At 40.2% G+C, this 20,877-nt stretch overlaps 1 protein-coding gene across 3 annotated transcripts in view; it reads left to right on the forward strand.

Annotated features, from left to right (window-relative positions):
- FAR2 (fatty acyl-CoA reductase 2) overlaps window positions 1–20,877 on the forward strand; it is a 152,781-nt gene that overhangs the window by 115,293 nt on the left and 16,611 nt on the right. For all 3 annotated transcript variants that reach the window (XM_027035833.2, XM_053226096.1, XM_027035831.2), the window contains 3 exons: window positions 5,614–5,789; window positions 8,717–8,896; window positions 19,829–20,006. In XM_027035833.2, the coding sequence (XP_026891634.1) occupies window positions 5,614–5,789; window positions 8,717–8,896; window positions 19,829–20,006 (534 nt within the window). The remainder of the gene's footprint in view (window positions 1–5,613; window positions 5,790–8,716; window positions 8,897–19,828; window positions 20,007–20,877) is intronic.

A 20,877-nucleotide genomic window follows, 5' to 3' on the forward strand; every position in this document is an offset into this window, starting at 1 on the left:
GCCACCAATTCTGTAGAGAGTGGAAGTAATTTTAAGATTAGTTTCCATCGGAGCGCCTGGCTGACTCAGTCGGTTAATCGTTCCACTCTTGGTTTTGGCTCATGTCTTGATCTCATGGTTCATGAGTTTGAGCCCTGCACTGTCAGTGTGGAGCCTACTTGGAATTCTCTCTCTCCCTCCCTCTCTGCCCTTCCCCCACTCACTCTATCTCTGTCTCTCTCTCAAAATAAATAAATAAACTTTAAAAAAAAAAAGCAAAAAAAAAAAAAGATTGGTTTCCATCTTCCTAGCCACCCTACCTCCTCTTTGGTCCGTGTACTTATTCTCAAGGAATTCTGTGAAAATTACCTTGGGGGCACAAAACAACAAGATGATAGACTGACCACTGTGTCATCTTTGGTGTTTATCATAGATTTTTATGCAAAGTGAATTAAAAAATTTTAATGCAAAATTGCTTTTAAGAATAGCAGAATAGGGGCGCCTGGGTGGCGCAGTCGGTTAAGCGTCTGACTTCAGCCAGGTCACGATCTCGCAGTCCCTGAGTTCGAGCCCCGCGTCAGGCTCTGGGCTGATGGCTCAGAGCCTGGAGCCTGTTTCCGATTCTGTGTCTCCCTCTCTCTCTGCCCCTCCCCCGTTCATGCTCTGTCTCTCTCTGTCCCAAAAATAAATAAACGTTGAAAAAAAAATTAAAGAATAGCAGAATATATGCTGAATCATTAGTTCTCTGAGAACACAGAATGATATAGTTTAACAATTAGCATTTTAGATGAATATGCAAATAAAAACACTGAGGCCACAAGAAGTGAGTAACTTGCCTCAGTCACACAGCTAATAAATGGCAGCAGTAGGATTCAAACCCAGGCCTTCCTGACTCCAAAGAGCCTGAGATCTTTCTAGTATGCCAGGGGCTCTTACCTACAGTGTATATCAGACTCACTGGAGAACTTTTTCAAAGTACAGACACACAAGCTTCAACTCAGAACTGAGTTAGAATCTCCAGGTTCAGGACACCTAGGGCTTTGTTTTTTGTTTTTTTAAACAACTTTCTAGTTAACCCAGCTGCATGCCAAAGTTCAGTAACCACACTGCTGTACCATACTGCTTTATGGTCCTGTAGAAATGGTCCTTGCTGAGGTAATAAAAACTTCTACGTTAATCCTTTATATCTTATGAGAGTTATTCGTGAACTAGCAAAATCTTAACATTTTGTAAATTTTCATGATAGTTTCTGCCTTAGTTTACTTGTACTTATTTGTGTTTAACTGTTTTCAACTTAGATTATATCCTTTCTTTGTAAGTCTTTCTTGTTCAAGAGCTAACTTGCAGAATCTGTTGATTTGCCCTTACACAGCATTCCAAAATTTCTCCCAAAAATGTTGTAAGCTGTTTTCTGCTTTGGACCCCTGGTGCTCCACAGAGATTGCCCTTTAGGTTAAGGGACCTTACCTTTTTTCCCCCAATTAAAAATAGTAGGCAAATTTTGTGGGCTACTGGAACTAAATAACATAGTTATATCTGAAAAGAGGGAGTCAGTACATTGAATAAAGATCAAAGATTCTCATGATTATTAAAGATATTATGACTTTCCACGTTCCCCTGGGAAGTAGCAACTGAATCCCCTGTGGATATCTCCAAAGTCAGGTCATGTGGGTAACAAAGTTGATTGTAGAAATCCAAGTTCATGACATCTACATTGTTTCAAAAGCATAACATAAATGTCATGCCCCCACCCCCACCCCTTGTTCAATTCCTGCTTCTAATAAAAACAGAGTTGTAGTGTCTGCCTACAGATGTCCTACCCAAGGAGATTATTGAATCCAGAAAATGTCTCTTGTCTTCTTTCTGCTGAATTTTCTCATTTCGGATTTGCAGTTTCTCTCTTGCCTCTGGGCTGTCAGTAACTATTGCCATAAATGGAATAATCTCTTGTGTTTAAAACAAATTAAGAGAGAGAAATACTTGTCTGTGTAACATCGAATCAATAGAACACTCCTACACTTTCCAAGAGAAATGTGTAGCTTTGTTATCAGTTTGAAATGGTTAGATCGCCTCTCAGCTGTGCTCTTCCAGTGACCACAGAAGTGTCCTGCCTTTGTCAAGAAAAGGGTTTGAGAAAATGGAAACACAGCAGTCCTCTGCTTGAGTTTTCATATATGGCAGGTAATTACTTGCTCTTTACCTTCTCACTCCTGTGCCGTTAAATAAAATATATATGAGAAGGAATATGATAAACTCTTAGAACCTAAAATAATTATATGAAGTTCCTTATTGGTGGATCTTCAGTGAAATTTTTAAGATTTCTTTTCTTCGCTCATTTTTGTTCCATCTGTTTTTTTTTTCTTACCTTTAGTGAATGTCTCACATCAGCAAAAGAAACTTTCAGAAGAGCTGGTGTCCACTGAGGACCCATTTGCAACATTTCCTCTGTCCTCCGGTTTTGTCATTATTACGAAAGCAAAGGTTCTATGCTGATCCTTTCCAGCCACATTTGCAGTCAATGCAGAGGACCCAAGGGAACACTTTGTTCCTCCTACTTGTAGTAGTTGTCCTCTGTCTTTCATCCCACCAACACAAAAGAGCTGGTAACCAAAGGATTTCAGGAATTTAGCTCCCATTCATGGTTCTGTTACTGTTCTTACAGTAATTCATTTCAATTTAACAAGCAACATTTGAGTCTTTTCAATGAACTGGGTGCAGTCAAGCATAAAGAAACAAACAAGAATCAAGGAATTTACCAACCAGAGGGGGTAATTTAAGCCCCTGACTTTAAAAATGGACACAAACTTTCAAAACTAATTTTCACCAAGTATGGTACCTAGATATCAGACCTGTCGGTGGAGCTGGTTAAGAAATACAGCTTCCTGGGTTGCATGCCAAACCTATTGAGTCAGGATCTCTGAGCATAGAGTAAGGAAGTCATTCTTAACCGGTGCCTAGATTTCTCTTAGGCCTACACAGGTTGAAAACCACTGATGCCCTGTAACTGGTCTGGACAATTATAAAGGAAGATGAGTCATACACTATTGTTCACCAGCAATTATCCATGTTAACGCCCCAGCCGAAGAAGTTCTTTTCTTGGGATCAGTTAAAGTCAGCCAGGGAACTTGACGTGAAATCAAACTCCTGGTGTGCCCCCGTCATTTTGTATTTAGTGGGTGTGGGATGGGCTCTGGAGATATGCATTTTTAACATGTATTCTGGTGATTTCAATGCAGTTCACTTGTGGATAACACTATGAAAAGCACTGACCTGTTGGATGGCAGTTGGCTGTAATCTCATCACTCTATTTAAGTATTGTTTTGTTAGAGGCTGTAGCAAAACGGTGAGAGTCCAGATGAGACCAGTCGTATTCTTGGGCCTGGATATCGTAAAATGTGACCCTCACTTAGCACTATGGTTTGAACTGATGCAGCCAATTCACTGATTTATTCCAATTAACCATAATAAATGCCATCTGGATTAGAAAACTTAGATATTTTAAAAAATAAATTACACTGTGTTCACTCAGATATGCCCTCTCATAAATGTAAATTAATAAATAGAATATAGATTGGAACACTATCTCCTGTAATAGTAATTATCTCCTAAAATAATAATGTGGTAAATGTGGTATTTTGACATTGCACAGGTGGTCTGAAAGTACAATATTGGCATAACAGTATTCTCTGCTTTTAAAGTCATAAAAGTGAAGGCAAAGGAAAATCTATGTGTGGTAGCTTACATCATGTGTGAGGAACCCCACTGCGGGAAGGATGGACACAGAAGTCATTTTCCACCTAATACTCTTATGTAGCCAGAAGTCAACACAGGCCAAAGTCAAAGACTCCACAGAAACCCTGAATCAATTTCTTGTGAATGAAATCTGTCATGTAGACTCAAAAAAGAGCCTTCTACAAATCCATTTATTAAAAGGGGGGGAATTGTGTGAATTTTAGGTAAATTTATCCCCAGATACCCAATTCGTTGTATGAGTAACATGGACTATAAGAAGGAAAGCGTTTGATTGTGAAAAACAGTATTTAACATGCATATGATTCATCAGGATTAGAAAAGCTGTTAAAAACTTTTCTGGAAGAACTAGAATGACTTTTATTGAGAAGGTCCCTTAGACACATCAATCCCAATGTCAGAAAAAGCATTGAGGAGTGATTTAACTTCCAAATTCTTTTCAGAAGTGTAGTTAACACCCTACTGAAAAGGCTGATCCTGCAGTGCAGGAAGACGGTAGGTCAAAGATAGGAGTTTATTAACTTGCCACACCAGTGCATGAATTTGACTTCCTTCCCTGGTCACCTTCACTGGATTCCCAGAAGGGCAAATGAACATGGTCATGCCTGAGGAGAGACCAAGATGGCGGAGCAGCCTGGAAGGTTTTTTTTGTTTTTTTGTTTTTGTTTTTGTTTTTTTGCCTCTCGTCCCTGAAATGCAGCTAGATCAATGCCAAACCATCTTGCACACCTAGAAAACTGAACGTGGTCTTGCCTGATTCAGATGAGACATGATTCCTCTGACTACCTAAGATTAACTTCTTACTATTCAATTTAAAAAGCTTAGGGTAGATCTCTAATGGAGAGAAGAAACCTGCTACTCAGGATCAAAGATGATCCTGAAAACATTCTTTTGGATTGAAGAAAAACAGAGGGCAGTCTCTGCTACTGTATTATGATTAAAACCACAGACTAATTTTCTCTGCTCCTAACCTTTTAAAACATTCAGCTTTACTTTTCCTCACTGTTCACATACCATACCAATTCTACAGTAAAATTTCATTTTAACAGAATAGTTGAAGCAAAGACCATTTTATTAAAATTGTGTTTGCTGAGAAAATGGGAAATACCAATTTAACCTCAGGACTTCTGTGTGGAGGGGAAAGGAGAGACTGTTCCATCTGAGTAATTGTAATAAAAGCTAAAACTGCCAGTGCTCATTCCTTTTCCCTTTATAAATAAATTAGAATATTAAGAAATCAATTAAAATCCCATAAAAAGTACATAGACTCACGTAATTGTCTTACTAGACAATAACTACCATTGATATTAGAATGAGATTATATAAAAGTTTTATTTGTTTTACCCATTACAAAGTTGCTTCATTTGTTATTTTCTAATTATGTTTGTGCTGCTGAGACATCTTGTTCATCTGGGCCAGTTAACCAAGTTGTTTTGAACTTGTGCCCATAAGACCTCCTTTGTAAAGGCCTGTGATTTTGCTGGTACTTGGTAAAGGCTGGTCATTTTGCGCTGAAAAGCACATTTCCCAGCCCAAAATGGAAACAATCACCAAGGTATGAACACAAAGCTGCCTTGTAGGGGAAAAGAGGATGGGGTGGGATACAAATGACTTCACCTTTCCTTCACCCTGCAGGAAAAGTTCAAAAGATACTCCTTACTGGTAATTAAAACTGATTTTTTTTTTTTAACATTTATCAAATTAAGAGGAGCGGAAATTGTACTATACTGACCGAATCGCATGAAGTAAAACAAATGGCTCTTGAGTAAATGCCTTCTTTGAGTGATATTACAAACAAAACCAGGTTTGGGAAATGACCATGAAACAAGTCAGCGAAATGTGGTGATGCCGCTCTCTGCATATTGATTTATATTTATGTTTTAGCTGTTTGAAAAGGTCAAAGAAGTCTGTCCAAATGTGCATGAGAAGATCAGAGCGATCTACGCAGATCTCAATCAGAATGACTTCGCCATCAGCAAGGAGGACATGCAGGAGCTTCTCTCCTGCACGAACATTATCTTCCACTGTGCGGCCACTGTGCGCTTTGATGATCCTCTGAGGTACATTCTTCGTCTCACAGCTTGTATGTGTACGTATGTGTGCGCATGAACGTGCGTGTGAGTTCCTTCGTGGTCTCTGTTAAAATATAAATAAATAAATAAATAAATAAATAAATAAATAAACAAACAAACAAACAAACAAACAAGCAAACAAGTAAATATATATATATATATATATATATTCTCAATAAGTAAAAATATAAAGGAGTAAAACTCCTCCAAAAATTTCACCATCCAGAGATAACCATTCCAACTTTACACATCCATAATAAAATAGATTTATGTCCAACTTTGCCAAAAAATAATGGCATCATACTGATAATGTTTTAGCAATTTGCTCAATTCTACTTTTGGATGTCTTTCATTGTCAATAAATATTCTTTTGTAATTTCAAATGACTACATGACATTCCATTGTATGTGTATATAATATACTTAACCAGTTCTGTTTTAGTGGATATATTTGGATTATTCTAATTTTTCACTATTATAAAAAACTCTTCAATGAACATCTCTGTGCTCGCATTTTGTAAATCCTTGTGTGCTTTACTTTGGGGAAATGTCCAGAAGTAAAATTGTTAGAGATGTACCAGATAATGCCCAGGTTATAAACAGTTTATGTTTAATGTTTAACAGTTAATGATAAATTGTTTTCCAAAAAGGCGTGATTGAAGTAATTGTCCCTGTGTGCATGAATGCTGATTTCTGACACCCGAATAGCACGGTGTTAGAATCCTTTAATTATTTTTAATGTTGCCAATGCAATGAAAATGCCATTGCATATTTTGATTAGAAAAGTTGAAGATGCTGAAATGCTGATTGGCATTTTATTCTTTCGTGAAATGCCGATTCATGTTCTTTGACTGTTTTTCTATTGAAACACTCTTGTCAATTTTACGACTTCTTGGAAGTCTTAGCATACTAATTTTTTGTCTTTTATAAGGCCCAAAATATTTTAATAGTTTATCATTTGCCCTCAACTATTTTTATTATTTATGCAGTTATTCATAATTTCTTCTAGAATTTTTATTGCTTCATATTCATGTTTAAGTCTTTGACCCATTTAAAGTTTATTTGCCTGTAAAGAGAAATAAGAAAATTCTATAAAAAGAAAAGTGGTGTGGGTGTGAATGTAGAGTAGCTTTTGAGAAAAATTCTAACAGATGGCTACTTCTTAAGCAACATTTATTAAATGATTTGCTTTTACTCTTTATTTAAAATGAACTCATATACTAAATTTCCATTGTTGAGCTCTTTATTTTGTTCCATTAATTAGGCTTTCTCTTCCAATACCACAGTATTTTATTACTGTAATTTTTATGTTATTAGACAAGCATACACACATCAGTCACCTTTTATAGAATTTTCCTTGCTATTCTTATCTGCTTATACTTCTTGATTAAACTTAGAATAATTTTCCCAAGTTCTTAAAAAGTTGGGATTTTGATTAGGATTACCTTGAATATGTCAACTGATTTAGAAGAACTTAACATCTTTAAACCATTTTCTCTTCCTATCAAGAATAATGTATTGTTTATTCAATTTTTGTGACCCTCCATGAAGTTTTATAATTTTCTTTATATATCCCATTTATTTATTATTCACTTGACATATTTTTCAAATGTTCAGCTTTGAATGTGTGCCTTTCTTCCATTATATTCTCCAGTTTTTTTTTCCTTTTACATAACCTTATAAATAGACACCTTACTGAATGAATTATTGCATATCCCAGGATAGTTGTTTTAGCTTTTTTGTTTGTTTTCCAGAAACACAATTATGTAATCTGATCACAATTTTTGTGACTGTCTTTATAATTTTTGTATCTGTTAGTCAATTTTATTTTCCTCTCTAATTACAAGGTGGAAGTTCAGAACAATAGTTAGCAGTAGTGACTGTAAGCATCCTTCTTGGCCCTGACTTTAAAAGGGGTGTTCCTAACTTTTCACCATGAAGCAAGATACAAGCCAGCAAAGTGAAACAGACATACTTTAATCATTTTATTCTTGTTTTAGTGAATTTTTAAAAAATAAATTGGCAATGGGTATTGAATGTCATTTTTAAACTTTTCAAAATCATATAGAAGATCATTTAGTTTTTCTTTTTTAGTTAGATTAATAGGGTTCTTAATATTATATAAGCCATATTACTTCTAGAATCAACTATTTCATTGTCACCACATATTGTGTGTATAGAACTTTGTTCTGTTAGCTAAAATTCAGGATTTTGACATCAGTTTTTATGTCTGACCCAGACCTTTGCAAGAGAAATGTATCTTTCTCATTCTATATCCACTGTTGCTCCCCTACAATGTATTTGAATTTTCCAGCTTCTTGAGTCAAAGGCTCAGTTTATGTATTTTTATATTTTTAATGGCTGCTTGAGAAGCCCCTTTACAAATTCATAGGATTATGATTTTCCCCCCTTCCGGCTGATTTAGAACCAAGTGATATCTACATGCACTATGCACAATGCTTCTATGAATAGGATTTATGTGCACAGAATGCATAATCAACATATAACACATTCCAGGCATCACGTAACTGTAGCCATGACCCATACTTTTCTTCATGGTCCTTTTTTGTTTTTGTTTTTGTTTTTTTTTTATGTTTTATTTATTTTTGAGCGAGAGAAAGCGTGAGTGGGGGAGGGGAAGAGAGCGAGGGAGACTCAGAATCTGAAGCAGGCTCCAGGCTCTGAGCTGTTAGCACAGAGCCTGACATTGGGCTCAAACCCACAAACCGTGAGATCAGGATATGAGCCAAAGTCAGACACTTAACTGACTGAGCCACCCAGGCGCCCAATCTTCCCTGTCCTTTGGTGCAGCCACAAAAGTCAGATGGACATGCAAGTTATTGGAGTAGATACAGTTCCAGCAAGGCAGGGTGCTGGGTTGCCTCATTGTTCTTCCTTCTGCTTAACCTTCTGCAGGCATGCCGTGCAACTTAATGTCACTGCCACCCAGCAGCTCTTGCTTATGGCCAGTCAGATGCCAAAGCTTGAAGCCTTCATACATATCTCTACAGCCTTTTCAAATTGTAACCTGAAGCACATCGATGAAGTCATCTATCCATGCCCTGTGGAGCCAAAAAAAATCATCGACTCCATGGAGTAAGTTGGGTCAGATGAGGGGGGTCAAGAGGTGGGCAGATAGCTATTCTCTCTGCTTCTTTGTAGTCATTCATTAATGAGGTAACAAAGTGAGTCATCCTTGAAACTGCATGCTTTGAAAAGGTACTTGTTTCCTCTCTCCTGTCCCTGCTATTCCTGTTATTTCCAGGGTGGGGAAGTATAGAGGTTGGTAGGGGGGGCGGTGGGGGGGGGGGGTGGGGAGGAAGGCCAGGCATAGATAAATCCCACAGAAAAGTTTTGTTAAGTAGTTTAGGATTGCAAGAGGCACTTGGGAATGCTTTCCGTAGAGGTGGTTTCTCACTTCTTAATGAGCTTGCATGGTCACTAGAGACAAGTAGAGCAGATAGTATGAAAGTGCAGAAGAAAGTCAGACCTACAGGGGTTCTGCAGCTTTATATCTGTGTGACCTTAAGTAGGTTCCTTGGCCTCTCTGAGCCTTAGTTCCTTCATTTGCGAAGTGGGGCTAACAACAATGCCCATCTTGTAGCGATGATGAATTGAGTTCTATGAAGCAGTTGCACTAGAGTGTTGAATAGCAGTTAATCGGTTAATAAAGAAGAACTAATAGGTAAGCAGAAATCCTCCCAGATCTGGCAGAAATTGCCCGTCTTTTGGTCTATTAGGCCCAGATACACTTTCCTTATTGTCCCATTGAGAAGGAAAAATAGCATTTGTCTCTTCTTGCCTGCTAATAGGAACCACTTTCTTCTTAGGACGTGACCATGGTCTCAGACTAAGTACATTTTTGTTTTCTGTGTCTTCATTATTCTGTCCAGTTTACCAAGTTTACCTTGTTTAAAAAACAAAACAAACAAACTCTGCAAAAAAAGTAATACAGCAGAGAAAATAGACTGTTTCATAGTACAGTTTGTCAGATTTTAATTTCATATAATACTGGTATTTCTATTTAAGATATACTTTTTTAAATGAAGCTTAGCTAAATCAAGAGTTCATTCCCTTCAGGGCAAACATTTTTATCTCCTACAGCTCTGAGAATAGATATTTTTACCTGTCATTTTAAAATATCCAGGACAAAGAAGAATGAAAGTCATCTAAAGGACCCGGAGGTTACCTAAAGTCACTAATAAGCGATGATTTGCTTAACTGGTGCAAAGGAACCTTCTGAGTCCAGAGCTTGTCGGGATGGCTGGAGAAAAGATGCTCCGACACCCAGAGTCGGTATATGAGAGCAGATGTGGAAACCCCCAGTGTTTTCAGACAGAATCGAATTGTCTGTCAGTCAGCTGCCCTCTACAGTGCTGTCTCTTGTTAAATGTGGTGCTTACGTATTTGCTGCACCCAGAAAAGGGGCAGACCTGCTTTGATTCCAGACTCGACTGCTGAGACTCCAGAGGCCCACTCCACTGTTGACCTGTCCAGGCCCCTGACAGATCACAGCACGATGTGAGGCAGCACTGAAAGTCTCGGAGAGTTTGCCAGAGAAAAGAGATAGGGAATGAGATTCAGTTCTTCCCCAGTAAGGGGCTCCTCCAGGTGCTCCATAGCACTTCCTCCCTCCCAGGCTGTGTCCAGACACTTTATACCCCTAGATTTTATTTTCTTTTTAATTTTTTTTAACGTTTATTTATTTTTGAGACAGAGAAAGCAGAGCATGAACGGGGGAGGGTCAGAGAGAGAGGGAGACACAGAATCTGACACAGGCTCCAGGCTCTGAGCGGTCAGCACAGAGCCCGACGCGGGGCTCGAACTCACGGACCGCGAGATCGCGACCTGAGCCAAAGTCGGATGCTTAACCGATATAACCCTAGATTTCAAATAAGAATAAACTCATCTCCCAGAAGAGGAGTTGATTTATCTTCAGGTGTTCAGCACTTTCCATCCTTTGCCACTATCCATCCCCTGGTAAAGGCAGGTAATTGCTACCTGATTTATGATCAACCTGTAATTGACATTTGTACAAAATTTATGTCTCTCTGTCATGTAATGCTCTCCAAGGTGTATAATTATTAAAAATAGGCAGCCAAACAGAACTAAAAATGAAATAACTTTTGTCTCCACAGAGTACATTTTGCATGCACTTAAGGAACCAAGGTTTGTTTTTTTGTTTGTGTGTTTGTTTTTTAAACAGGGAAAAGTCATAAGCACACGTGATTCACTCACAGTGTTACATTCAGGACCACATTCCAGCATCATCTCCGGCAGTCCTCCCTTGCCACATTGAAGTAGTCTGTCCTCTCCCTCATACCTCTCTGCCTTGGCTCGTGACGGTTCTGTTTCTGGAAACTACTTGCACCTCTGCTTCCCTGGCTAATTCCTACTCAGACATCAGAGCTCTCCCCTGGAAGCCATTGCACTGAGGCGGCCTCCTCTGGAGTTGCCGTTGTCCCCCGTGTCCATCTTTATCATTGCTCTTACAAGGGTTATTCTAAAATAGCTGGTTATTTATCTGTGTTCTCTCTTGTGCAGTGAGTTTCGCAAAGGAAGAGAATGTCTCTTGTTTCTTCTTGCTTTCATTGCCAGCTCTTGGTAGGGACTCAAATATTTGCTGAATGAAATGAAATTTTGTTGATGGAATGAGATGACCATTTTTTGCACTGTCCTGGCTGATGTTTGTTTTCTTGTTTGCTCGTTTAGACAAACCTGAGAATAGATGGCAGAATTCCATAGCAAGCTTATATTTGGGGATGTGAAGTCCTATGTGTAAAACACCTGTATGCCCATATCTTATCCCTATTTCTGAAAGCCCATTTTTTCTTCTTTTTAAAAAATGTTTCTTTATTTTGAGAGAGAGATAGTGCAAGTGTGTGTAAGCAGGGGAGGGGCAGAGGGAGATGGGGAGAATCTTAAGCAGGCTCCACGCTCAGCACAGAGGACATCGCGGGGCTGTATCTCGTGACCTTGAGATCATGATCTGAGCTGAAACCAAGAGGTGGATGCTTAACCGACTGAGCTACCCAGGCGCCCCAGCCACATTTGAATAATAACTGAAATTAGGAGTTAATGTTTCTTATTAGTATGACAAACATGGCCATTAATCAGCATTAAACAATGGGCTGTTCTCTCTCTTCTACCTGCCGGTGTCCTCTGCCCTTGTCCCAACTACCACAGACACTTGGTCATGGAATTGTGCCACCATTCTTACTCATGTCCCTGCCTTTATATTTCTAGCTTCTAAAGTTGGTGGTATTTACCTTTAGAAACTCATGTGCACGACTAGATCAGGGATTGCCAATGAAATTCCAGTTTTCCAGAATAACAGCTTAAGTAGAATTTTTTTTAAGTTTATTTATTTTGAGAGGGAGAGCATACATGAGGGAGTGCTAGCCCCAGGAAGGGGCAGAGAGAGAGGTAGAGAGAATGGGGGAGAGAGGATCCCAAGCAGGCTCTGCACTAATGCAGGGCTCGATCTCACCAACTACGAGATCATGACCTGAGCAGAAATCAAGAGTCGGATGCTTAACCAACCGAGCCACCCAGGTGCCCTTAGAATGTTTATTGTAAAAATGCACATGACTGACCAGAAAAGATAGGGCTTTGGAATTGGTGCTTTCCATATTTTTCAGGCCAAGTTACCACCTTGTAGGGGAGACAGAAGAAAAGGATTTTTGCACCTGTATAACAACTTGAAATAACTAGAGTCAGGAACTAGAAAAGTGGATCCATAAATATTTACTGCTTTATATAGCATACTTAAAACAGTCTAGTAAATATGCATTAAGAAGGGAAGGACAGCTATGAATCATCACTGAGCAATTATTTTGAGTAAAGACACTTTAACAGACATTCAGTTCCTGACCACAATATTCTAGGGTTGATATTATCATTACTGCTGTACTAATAAAGGAACAAAAGCTCAGAAAGGCTAAGTAACTCTTCAGAAGTCTCTTAGCTAATAAGTCACAGAGACACCATTTTTCTCCATGGCCACATGATTCTGGTCACATGGCTGCAGTCTTTTTGGTACACCCACATATTTGGCAGTGTAAGAGATTAAAAGGTGCTTTCTTAAAATATAGACCGTGTTCTCATGGAGCTCATAATAAAACACAAGACAAAACAGGGTAGAATTATATATGGAGTGTGGTAGAGGAAGTGGGACATATTAAGTTTGATGGAGTTGGCGGAGGTAGAAAGGCTCTGTAAACACAGGCAGGCATAGGACACAGACTTGGAAGAGGAGGGCACATACCAGCCACGGCCACTGGAGCAGGAAAACCGGGCACATGTTTGGGATATGGCTGTCAGTCCACTTCGGCCGCACGTGTGTTACATGTAGGGAAGCTGCTAGAGGTCAAGCTGGGAAGATGTCTGGGGCCATACTGAGATTTTGAGTACCATGTAGAGGATTGTACTTAATTCTGTAGGCACTGGGGATACACCGAAGGAGGGTCGTGTGTGTGTGTGTGTGTGTGTGTGTGTGGACTGGGGTGGCTTTGGTTATTTGTTCCATTTTGTTTTAATCAAAAAAAGACTTTGATGAAAGTGGGCTTTAGGCACATTAATATGGTCGTGGGGGCAGGGGGATAGGTCCACATGGGCAGTCACCAGAGGCAGGGAGAGCCATCACTGGCCATGGAGAGGGGAGGAGAGGGGTCCTAGGACTGGAGAGGGGCAACAGATATAAAAAAAACACCCCTGTATCTGGGGAGAGAAAAACCAATAGGACATGGCAACTGCTTCACACATGTGCTTGCACATGCCTGTTGGGTCAACCATCAGATCCGGACACCCACAACTGTCACGGCTTCTGTCTCTGGTGCCAGGGATTTAATTCTCTTAAAGTTCAATTCTACTGAAATTTTTACTCCAAGAACCAATGCCTTTTTGAAACCTAATACCAAATCATTCAAGTCTTAAACTTGTGGAGCGGTGCTCTTTTAAATTGGCGATTTCCCACTTTGCCTGACCCTAAGACTCACCACTCCACTTGTTAAAAACAAAGATTATCAAAATGTCACCCCTAAAGACTGATTTAGTGGTTGTAAGACGGTACCCAGGGATCTGAACTTCTGTCAGAGGCCCCACATAAGTCTTACCGGTGAGCAGGCAAGTTTGGGAAATCATGCCTCGGAGTGCTTTTTCATTCAACAGCTCCATTGGACATGGGGTCAGTCATGTTCCAGCCATCAAATCACCTCTGCTCCCCTACTCTCCTCACTTTGTCTTTCAATTCCTAGATGCTTTACTTGATGACAGGTTACAGATAGATTTGTACCTACTAAACATCACACTCTTGAAGTCACCTGGCCTCTAGAAGCACAGCTAATCTGCCATGTGCTTTTTTTTTATTCTCTTTTTTTTTCTTCATTATATGAAGTTTATTGTCAAATTGGTTTCCATACCACACCCAGTGCTCATCCCAAAAGGTGCCCTCCTCAATACCCATCACACCCCCTCCCCTCCCTCCCACCCCCCATCAACCCTCAGTTTGTTCTCAGTTTTGAAGAGTCTCTTATGCTTTGGCTCTCTTCCACTCTAACCTCTTTTTTTTTTCCTTCCCCTCCCCCTTGGGTTTCTGTTAAGTTTCTCAGGATCCACAGAAGAGTGAAATCATATGGTATCTGTCTTTCTCTGTATGGCTTATTTCACTTAGCATCACACTCTCCAGTTCCATCCACGTTGCTACAAAGGGCCATATTTCATTCTTTGTCATTGCCATGTAGTACTCCATTGTGTATATAAACAACAATTTTTTTTTTATCCATTGATCAGTTGATGGACATTTAAGCTCTTTCCATCATTTGGCTATTGTTGAGAGTGCTGCTATAAACATTGGGGTACAAGTGCCCGTATGCATCAGTACTCCTGTATCCCTTGGGTAAATTCCTAGCAGTGCTATTGCTGGGTCATAGGGTAGGTCTACTTTTAATTTTCTGAGGAACCTCCACACTGTTTTCCAGAGTGGCTGTACCAGTTTGCATTCCCACCAACAGTGCAAGAGGGTTCCCGTTTCTCCACATCCTCTCCAGCATCTATAGTCTCCTGATTTGTTCATTTTGGCCACTCTGACTGGCAGGAGGTGATATCTGAGTGTGGTTTTGATTTGTATTTCCCTCATGAGGAGTGACGTTGAGCATCTTTTCATGTGCCTGTTGGCCATCCGGATGTCTTGATCAGACACTGACAGCAATCAGCTGTGACAAATATGAAGGGAAGTCAGAGGTCAGAAAGTAGTTTTGCCTTGGTGCCGAAGAACACATTGTTAACACTAAGAAAGTTTATTTCAGGGAAAAGGAAAACACTAATTTTAATATTTGTGGGTTTATTGTCAGGATTGCATGGCCTTATGATGGCATCTGAGCAGCTGACCAACAACAAAAAAAAATCCCTGAAAATTCTGTGTAGTTTTAATGTTACCGGGCTTTAAATACAAACCAGAGCAGGGTTACACTGTTTCCTAAACAAAATGAATACTTTCAATATTATCCGACCACTGGAGGCCAGAATAGGTACTCAGGAAAAGTTTAGAGGGAAATGCGGAGGCCAGTTCACCAGGAGCATTAGGCACAGATATACCCGTCTACCCAGTAAAAAGTTTACATTTACTCTGAAGCCAGCTCTGCCAATTTGAAGTTGGTCGACATTTAGCCTTTCAGCTCTTCAACACTTTTCATCACTGCCAACTGGAATTTTTAACTCCCAATTTTGCTTCCTACTCTACAAATCCGTCTCCTTTCTTCCCTTCCCACGATCTCCCTACAACCCCACCTCCTTCTGTGTTCACTCGCTCTCTCTTATCATCGTCCATCTCAGCTCCCCAAACACTATGCAGAACACACACTGGCCAATCAAGACTGCCATGTGGGGAGAGCCCTCATTGACTGAATAAGGTACCTGGAAGCAGAAGGGGACTGGATACAGGGAGAAGAAACAAAATCCCTGCTCTCTTGGACTCCTTAGAAAGTGGGGAAACTGACACATGAGCAAGTGCATACAGAATGATAGTTGCAATGATCAAGGGAAGAACATAATTCAGATGAGAGGGGAGAAGGAACGTCACCAGGAGGCAACAGACAGCTTCACCTGATACACCATTGTCTTGCCCTGCTTGTTGTGTAAGAAATCTAGGAGGAAAGATGCACATTCCTCTTGCTCTTTCACTTGGTAAATACATCAGTCGTGAAATTACTGAGAGTAGGAGAAAGCTTCAATAAATCTCAAGCCCCGCAAAAGATAGTAATATTTAGAGGAAATTGTATGTACGTTGCTTTCTGAGAATCAATAGCCTTTTGCTTCTTTTGAAGCAAATTTAAGTAGATGTTTCTTGGGGCGCCTGGGTGGTTCAGTCGGTTAAGTGTCCAACTTCGGCTCATCATGACCTCACAGTTTGTGAGTCCGAGCCCTGCGTGGGGCTCTGTGCTGACAGCTCAGAGCCTGGAGCCTGCTTCCGATTCTGTGTCTCTCTCTCTCTCTGCCCCTGCCCGGTTCTCACTCTGTCTCTCTCTCAAAAATAAACATTAGAAACAAAATTAAGTAGAAGTTTATCTATTTTTTAAAGTTTTTTTAAGTTTATTTACTTTGAGAAAGAGAGGGAAAGTGGGGGAGGAGCAGAAAGAGAGGGAGAGGAAGAGAATCCCATACAGGCTGTGCACTAGCAGCCTGGAGCCTGACAGGGCTTGAACTCATGAACTGCGAGATTGTGAACTGAGCTGAAATCAAGAGTCGGATGCTCAACCTACTGAGCCAGCCAAGCAACCCAGCAATTTAAGTAGAAGTTTAGAATCTAGGCCCTATGGGTTCAAAACATCTTAGGTACACTGAAGAGCATTTGGTTAATTTTAGAAATGTACTTTTATTTATAGAGTGTCTTTTTTTCCCACGCTGTCTTATTTACTATTTTAAAAACAAATTGAGAACAACCAGCAGCAAATCAGACTTTGGTAAAAAAGAGCATGAACTGATTATATGTCCCCAAAAGGGTATCACACAATATATATGTGTGTTTGTTACATCAGTGTCCGCTTTGAACTCAGGAAGTGCCTGGATGAGACAAGTGAGGGACTGTTTGGTTGTATTAGAAAAGGTATTTTGGGGGGCGCCTGGGTGGCTCAGTCGGTTGGGCGTCCGACTTCGGCTCAGGTCATGATCTCACAGCTTGTGGGTTCAAGCCCCACATCGGGCTCTGTGCTGACAGCTCAGAGCCTGGAGCGTGTTTCAGATGCTGTGTCTCCCTCCCTCTCTTCCTTTTCCCCACTCACGCTCTGTCTCTCTCTGTGTGAAAAATAAATAAACATTAAAAAAAAATTAGAAAAGGTATTTTGGGGCGCCTGGGTGGCTCAGTCGTTTAAGCATCTGACTTCAGCTCAGGTCATGATCTCAGGGTTCATGAGTTCAAGCCCTGCGTCGGGCTCTCTGCTGTCAGTCAGCTCAGAGCCTGCTTCAGATCCTCTGTACCCCTAGCTCTCTGCCCCTCCCCCACTTATACAGTCTCGCGCTCTCTCTCTTCTAAGTAAACATTTAAAAAATACTTCAAAATTAAACAGAAAAGTTATTTTATTATTTTTTTAGGTTTATTTATATTGAGAGAGCGAGAAAGAGAGAACTAGCAGGGGAGGGGCAGAGAGAGAGAAAAAGAGGGAATCCCAAGCAGGCTCTGTACTGTCAGTCCAGAGTCTGGCACGAGGCTCCATCTCATGAACCGTGAGATCATGACCTGAGCCGGAATCAAGAGTCAGATGCTTAACTGACTGAGGCACCCAGGCGCCCAAGAAAAGGTATTTCAAAACCAACTATTACCACTGTAGACACATGCTCCTTGGTTGTTGTCCCCAAAATCAACATGTCTTCGGTTTCTTGGCTCCTTTTGTTTTATCAAATCGCTTTAAGTGCAGTTGCAAATATTCCTGTTCGTTCTCATGATATCCCAAGAATTTAGAACAGATGAAATTATTGCCATTTTTCACAAGTAAAAAGATCGATACTATAGAATAGAAAATGATATTATGGAACACAGGTAGATCTATGACTAGTAGAGGGAGGCCATTTACAGGGCACTGCAACTTCTGCAGTTGTGTTCTTAGAAACCTACACAACCAGCACTTTCGCAGATAAGCTAACTCACCAAAGCCTCCAAGTATTACCCTTGCCGTGCACACTAACATCAGTGACAACAGCTGGTGCCAGCCATGTGACGTATAATCCTAGCTCATGGCCGGGTTCTGATTTTTTCATAGATTTTTTTCTTTACAACCTTCTTGAAATCAGGCTGTATTTCCTCCAACGCAGTTTTTGAAACCTCTGTATGTTTGCAGGTGAAACAAAAGGGTCTTAGGTCAGTTAACCCCCTGTTGACCATCAAATAAGATGAGGTAAAGGTAACATTAATATAAAATGGAGAGGTGCCTGCATCATCCCACAAGCTTTAGCCCAACCATCAGGTGGCTATATAATTGGAAAATCTTCTGGTTTTCTTAGTATTTGGAGTTGTTTTTATTCTGGGCACTTCTCGACCTTTGCCTATTCAATTTAAATCAAAAGGCATTTGAGTAACTAGCAAACACTCAGCACTAATAGCAGCAAAGCAGGGAAAACCAAAAACATTACAGACACTCCAATATCCAATGAGAGGTGTTAAAATTGAGAGTTGTTTTTCTGAAGTATTGGCATAAGCACATCTTAAATGCTCAATAATTTGTCATGGGAGCAAAGCGGTAACAGCTAAGATTTCCCTATAATCAAAATAGTATGACTGAACTCAGTCCTTTAAGATAGGAATAAATGTACCAAACACATGGATTATAAAAATCACACTAGCATATTTAGGTAGCCTAATTTTTTTCAAGTGTACTTATTTTGAGAGAGAGCGACAGCAGGAGGGGCAGAGAGGGAGAGAGAGAGTCCTGACCAGCTCAGCCCAATGCGGGGCTCCATCTCAACGACCCATCATAACCTGAGCCGATACCAAGAGTCAGATGCTTAACCGGCTGAGACACTCAGACACCCCTTAGGTAGCCTAATTTTTAAAACTGTATTATATCAAATGTTTAACCAAATAGACCTTCCAATTAAGAGAAACGTTAAATATTTAATTGATGATTTTATTGCTTTCTCTGAGAAGCACAGATAGACTTTGGGATTATCAAAATAGTTCTGACATCTTTAAAAGAGAGATGAGGCTGATATCATGGTAACTCAGTTATTCATGATACATGTCTTTCTGTAAGTACAGGTATTCAATAATCACTCTGTTAAAGTGGCTTCAGCGTACTATAATCACTCCACTTGACAGACTATTCATAGTTACTAGAGCACTTCAAAATTCATGCAAAATCTCTGGAAATAATTATCAAGCTATTACCATAGACTGCAAATAGAGCTCCAAAATGCATTTCATAGATTTGCTAAAACACATTGTAAGTCTGCCAAATGTAGTTGCTCTTATTTGTTAAGGCATTGAACAGAATTTTAAAAGCAAAAAGCTGAAGGTTGCAAGATCAGTGCACTCGGTGTTAATTGGACAACACTGAATGAGCGGGGCTGCCACGGAAGCACCCTGGATGCGAGCCTCTCAACTCTGTGAATACAGAACGTGCCATGCTCCTGGGGGGTGACTGGAGCTCACAAATGTGCTCCTGGATGTCCTTGTGAACCGGTTGGAGAGGAAGTAATTGGTGATAATTAGAGATCAAACATAATAAAGCTGTAGATTGCATTGCTGCTGAATTTATCGATCTGAGTGGGAGGAAGCAGGATTCAACTGATGGGATTGGGCTTAGCAGTGCAGAGCAAAGAGTTCATCCAGCGCACAGGATTTGGATACCCACTCAACTTGGGTATCCTGCAACTGTTCTGAATTCTAGAACTCAAGCGAGAAATGGAAAGTGTTGTTTGACTGTGTCTCACAGGGTCTTGTTTTGGGGAACTTTTCTTTTTCTTTCTTTTTCTTTTCTTTTTTTGGTTTATTGTCTAACACATGTTGCTAGAATTCTTTTGTACTCTGACTACCCTCAGGTGGTTAGACGATGCTATTATTGATGAGATCACACCCAAGCTGATTGGGGATCGGCCCAATACTTACACATACACCAAGGCCTTGGGAGAAATGGTGGTGCAACAAGAGAGTGGGAACCTAAACATTGCCATCATAAGGCCGTCCATTGTGGGAGCAACCTGGCAGGAGCCTTTCCCGGTAAGCCCACTCACCTGGATTCCAGATTCCTTGCTTTGCTTCCAAACCAGCATCCTTCTCACCCAATTACTTTCTGATGTTCTCTCTCTCTCTCTCTCTCTGCCTCTCTCTTCTCAGAATATGTAGCTGAGTGCAGCAAATCGAACATGAACCCATTGTACTAGGACAAAATTCCATGTTTGGTTCAGGATCTGTCCAGTATGATGCTCCTCTGGGAGCCTAGACTTGGCTGGAGATCTTAAATTCACTTCTTGTTAACCCTAGTGTGAAAATTCCATGGGAGATAGTTTTAGTTCTTGGCTTTCCCTCTATAGTTTAAATATACCAGAATGTTCTTGATGGCCAAACTGGTAGTATTACAACTGCCAGGGCAAATAAGAATCACAAAGTTCACAGAAGGTTCTCAGGGTAGGAATAATAATTTTTGTGTCTGTATACTGCAATATCCTTTTGAAAGTACACTAAATTATAGCATCTTTTTTGAAGCAATTTTGTGAAGCTTTAGGGCCCCCCAAATTTGAGCTGTACTACTTACTGACAATGGAGCCTTTTAAGTGGTCTCATCTATAAAACTGGGCTAATACTGTTTTAGCCCAATACTGGACCCACTTTGGAGAGTCAACCAAATGAGACAATGTATGAGGAGTGTTTGTTTAGTGTAGTGCCTGGTCCCTAGTAGAAGACTCAACAATCCCTTCATCTTCTCTTTTCTGTCTCCTCTCCTATTTTCCACACACACTTTGACTTTTACATATAAAGAAACAGACAGAATAAGGTCAACTGACTTGCTTTTAGGGCTTAGGAGACAAACTCAGAAAGACATTTTCCTCTAACTGCTCCTGAACATATTCTCCCTGTTAACATCTCTAAG

Source organism: Acinonyx jubatus, chromosome B4 (assembly GCF_027475565.1).
Source record: "Acinonyx jubatus isolate Ajub_Pintada_27869175 chromosome B4, VMU_Ajub_asm_v1.0, whole genome shotgun sequence".
Classification (NCBI taxonomy): Eukaryota; Metazoa; Chordata; class Mammalia; order Carnivora; family Felidae; genus Acinonyx; species Acinonyx jubatus.